Below are 5,017 nucleotides of genomic sequence, written 5' to 3'. Positions count from 1 at the left end.
TCAGGGCTGGATTTTCAGTGCTTTAGGAAGTTTTTTCACCTTATTTCTCTCCTTTTGAAGGAACTGCCATCAAAAGCTCCTTGGTTTTGATCTCCTGGTCTCAATAGCCAGGCCTCTTCTGGTTACCCAGGATGGCCATATTTCTAAGCATTTCCATTCAATTATTTCCCTTTAAAATTTATTTATTAAAGCAGCCAGTAGAGACACGCATGGATTTAAACATGTAAATAGAATAGTCAATATAGAGTAAGATTTTAAGAAACATTCTTGTACAGATATAGTTTTACTTTTTACTTACCTGTAAATGTTGGCAAGCATTCCTTCTATGAACCCTGGCATTCCTCTCAGGCTTCATTAGAACACGTCTCTCCCACTCTGATCTCTTCTTCATGCTTGGGGCTTATGAGCCTCTGGGCATATCTCTGTCACAGGCCTCTCAATGATCTGTTCTCTAACATGTGACTAAATTGTTCTATGCCTCATCTTCCTGTCAAGAATCTTAACTACAGGGTGCTCCTTTTGGCATTTCTGATGTTGACTGCTTATTTTTGAGAGATCAAGCCTCTTTCCCAAAACACATGACTAAGTTACTAAGAAAAAGAATATTTTGGTACATAACAGTGTGAAACAGAAAAAAGTACGTAACAGAAACAATGTAACTTCTCCACACATCTGCGGAACAGCACCTAATCAGGAACCCTTAAGTATTTAGGGAATTGAAACTTAAAATCAGTTCTATTTATTGAAGATTAGTAAGACAAAACTCTAAAATAGAATGTAAACTAATTAAAAATTATTTACATGAATTAAATTTATCCAACTTTTCAGGGTCATACATATGTCTTAAGATGAGTTTCAGGCTTCATTTTGGCTGGGCCTTTCCATTCTCAGAGTAGATAATGTGGCAGTTCTAGCTATAAATGCTATACATTTCAGTTATGGAAATATATCATTTCCTTGGGCTTTTTCTTCTGCTTTTCTTTCTGCCATAAAGTGATGTGATGATCATAACCTCTTATTACTAATTAGAAAAACCTCAAAAACACGTGCCTTTCTGACAGGTTAGTGGCTTCAGCTTTATTTATATGAAGGACAGAAGTTTCTGACAAGGCTCACACATACGAAATATTATCTTTCTTGCACTTTCCTTTGTTGTGAATGTTGTGGAAATGCCCAGTGTTTGCAGATTACACTGTTGAAAGGGTTACGTAAAGAATGCCAGATTTCTTGAGCATGAATGGCATGTATAGCTATGAAATAGGGGCTTTTCTTTGGAGCAAGGGAGAATTCTAATAAAGCCTTTTCATGCTTATTCTTAGGATCCTAGTTCAGTTTCTGGGAAAACACCAGTCATACTCTATTACTATAGCATAGTTAGGTCATTTGGAAACTGTAAACAGTAATACTTTGCTTAATATGAAATAATGGTTCATTTCCTCCACTGGCCTCCTAGAGGCTTAGAAAACTCTTATACAGAATATGGTTCTCCTACTAACTAGCTTCTTATCTTGTTTTTTGCAGTTATACACTGAAGTGTCAAACACAGTCAGATTTTGGCAAAGTGACAATGCAATTTGAACTAGAAGTGTGCCAGCTTCAAAAACCGGATGTGGTGGGTATCAGGAGGCAGCGGCTTAAGGGCGATGCCTGGGTTTACAAGAGATTAGTGGAAGACATCCTATCTAGCTGCAAGGTATAATTGATGGATTCTTCCATCCTGCCGGATGAGTGTGGGTGTGATACAGCCTACATAAAGACTGTTATGATCGCTTTGATTTTAAAGTTCATTGGAATTACCAACTTGTTTCTAAAGAGCTATCTTAAGACCCATATCTTTTTGTTTTTAAACAAAAGATTATTTTGTGGATGAATCTAAGTCAAGCCCATCTGTCATTATCTGTTACTGTCTTTTTTAATCATGTGGTTTTGTATATTAATAATTGTTGACTTTCTTAGATTCACTTCCATATGTGAATGTAAGCTCTTAACTATGTCTCTTTTTAATGTGTAATTTCTTTCTGAAATAAAACCATTTGTGAATATAGCAGGCTTCTCATCTTTGTATTTGATTTTGATCCAAATAAAACCTCAAATGGCTTCCTGACTATTAAGTAGAGACTATTTGGAGTATGTTTTATCTGTTATCAAATATGCCTTGGGCAGAAAAACAGATAAGAATTCATTTGCATAATTTTTTCCTGTCTCTGATTTAAGTAGGATTTATTGTGATCGTTAACTAAGTCACAGCTGTGGTTACCAGAGTTAAACAACACATTTAATATGTTGAATAAAAGAGTATTGACTTCAGTAAGTATGTTTGGTCAACAAATGATAAGTATCCAAACTATGAACCCCCCCTGAAATGTTACTTTATGGTAATTTCCCTAAGTCTCAATGTTGGCCCCAAATTTGTATTTTTATTTCATTTTATTGGTCTCTAAAGGCTAGAACTCAAGTTATATTGATATGGATTTCACCAATTAAACTAGTTGGAGGAAAAATAGCACTCCTTCTGGTCAGTAGTGAAGGGAATGTTTTGTCATTCATTTATTCAATAAATGTTTACTAAGTACTTACAAGCTTTAGGTCCTCAGGCTGAAGCTGCTACTGTCTAGTAAACCCAAGGATTTCAGAGTCTGTTAGCAGGGACAGATGTATTTGTAGCATAGCAGGACTGACCCACTTTGCATGGAGTTAGAAATGAATTCTTGAAAGAAACAGCATTTGTCATTGAAGGATATATAGGAGTTCAGCAGAAAGAGAAGAGTGAGGAGTGTGACTTTTTTTTTTTTTTTTTTTTTTTTTTTTCTGAGACTCAGTCTCACTCTCCCAGGCTGGAATGCAGTAGCGTGATCTCAACTCACTGCAGCCTCGACCTCCTGGGCTCAAGCAGTCTTCCTGCTTCAGCCTCCCAAGTAGCTGGTAGTACGGGCATGTGTCACCACACCCAGAAAATTTTTTTATTTTTTGTACAGACAGGGTCTCACTATGCTGCCCAGGCTGATCTCAAAACTCTTGATCTCAAGCAGTCCTCCCACTTCAGCCTTCCAGAGTGCTGGGATTACAGGCATGAGCCACCACCCCAGCTTGGGACATGACATTTTTGAGAGAACAATATGTGCAAAGACAGGGAGTTATACAATGTCGTTATGTGTTTGGGGTGGAAGCGGGAAATGACAGTAGATGAGTTTCAAAGTTTAGATGGAAGTAAGTCATGAAAGTACTTGAATGCCCCATTAAAATAAGTTTTTTGGCAAAGGAGAGCTGTCAAAGGATTTTTAATTTTTTAACAACAGCTTTATTGTGATGTAATTCATATGTCATAAGATTTACTCCTTTAAAGCCTGTACAATTCAGTGGGGTTTTAAAAGTATATTCAGTCCGGGCTCCATGGTTTAGGCTTGTAATCTCAGCACTTTGGGAGGCCGAGGTGGGTGGATCACCTGAGGTCAGGAGTTTGAGACCAGCCTGGCCAACATGTTGAAACCCCGTCTCTACTGAAAACACAAAAAAGCATCCAGGTGTGGTGGCATGTGGCTGTAATCCCACCTACTTGGGAGGCAGAGACAGGAAAATCACTTGAACCTGAGAGGCGGAGGTTGCAGTGTGCCGAGATTGTGCCACTGCACTCCAGCCTGGGTGACAGTGCAACTCCGTCTCAAAAAAAAAAAATAAAAGTATATTCATAGTTGTGCAACCATCACCACAATGTCGTTTTAGAACATTTTTATTATCTCAAAAAGAAGCCCCATACTTGTTAGCAGTTACTCCCCTTTCCCCACCCCCCAGCCCCTGGCCACCACTTACCTACTTTCTCTTTCTATGAATTTGACTGGTGTGGGCATATCATATAAATGGAATCATACAATATAAGACTTTTGGGGTTTAGTTGCTTTTACTTAGCATAACATTTTCAAGATTTGTAATGTAGCATATATCAGTACTTCCTTTTATAGCTGAATAGTATTCCATTGTATGGATATATCACTATTTATCACTTGATAGACATTTGGATTATTTTCACTTGGCTATTATGAATGCTGCTGTGAATGCTTGTATATAAACAACTTTTGTGTGGATATATGTTTTCATTTCTCTTGTATGTATACCTAGGAGTGGAATTGCTGGGTCATTTAACATTTTGAGGAACTATCAAACTGTTTTTCCAAAGCCACTGCACCATTTTATGATCCCACCAGTGATGTATGAGGGTTCTAACTTTTCCGCATTCTGTCAAACACTTGTTATCTGTCTTTTTAATTTTAGTCATCCTAGTGGGTGTGAAGTGGTATGTCATTGTGGTTTTGATTGTCTTTTCCCTAATGATTAATGATATAGAGCAGCTTTTAATATGCTTTTAGCCATTTGTATATCTTTGTTGGAGAAATGTCTATTCAGATCCTTTGCACATTTTAAATTGGATTATGTTTTTATTGTTGAATTGTAAGAGTTCTTTATATATTCTAGATATGTCTGTTACCAGATATATGATAATATATATGATATATGATATGCAAATGTTTTTTCCATTCTGTGGCCTTAACTTTCTTGATCGCGTATTTTGAAGAACCAAAGTTTTTAATTTTCTGAAGTCCAATTTACCTATTTTTATGAAATACAAAAGTATGATTAATTTTTCCCTATGGGAAGTGGTGTGGTTTGAAATAGTGATTCTCAGAAGTTTTTGACCACTAGCCACAGCAAGAAACAAGTACACATGATGGAAGCACTTGTAGTGCACTAGTAGTATCTATCTCATTTGCTTTTAATTTACGTTTCCCTAATGACTTTAGGATCCATCACATATAAACATATATGAAGCACTGCTTAGCCTTACTAAGTGACAGCATATTCCATTTTCTCTTATAAATGTCTACTCTGACAATTGTAATCTTTAAATTGGAGTTCTTTAGTACATTTACTTTAAAATTAAAATCCTTTTGGGGGATCAGGCTTATTGAGATGTAATTTACATACGGTGGAATTTACTCTTTTTAGGTGTACACTTTGATGAGTT

General features: G+C 36.6%; 1 protein-coding gene across 9 annotated transcripts in view; it reads left to right on the top strand.

The window, feature by feature from the left end:
- Positions 1-2,044, top strand: part of MELK (maternal embryonic leucine zipper kinase) — a 122,354-nt gene extending 120,310 nt beyond the window's left edge. For all 9 annotated transcript variants that reach the window (XM_012000592.1, XM_012000586.1, XM_012000589.1 and 6 more), the window contains one exon: positions 1,522-2,044. In XM_012000592.1, the coding sequence (XP_011855982.1) occupies positions 1,522-1,699 (178 nt within the window). In that variant the 3' untranslated portion in view covers positions 1,700-2,044. The remainder of the gene's footprint in view (positions 1-1,521) is intronic.
- The last annotated feature ends 2,973 nt before the right edge of the window (positions 2,045-5,017 follow it).

This window comes from Mandrillus leucophaeus, unplaced genomic scaffold, assembly GCF_000951045.1.
Source record: "Mandrillus leucophaeus isolate KB7577 unplaced genomic scaffold, Mleu.le_1.0 Scaffold632, whole genome shotgun sequence".
Classification (NCBI taxonomy): domain Eukaryota; kingdom Metazoa; phylum Chordata; class Mammalia; order Primates; family Cercopithecidae; genus Mandrillus; species Mandrillus leucophaeus.
This window is presented reverse-complemented; position numbering and strand designations above follow the sequence as displayed.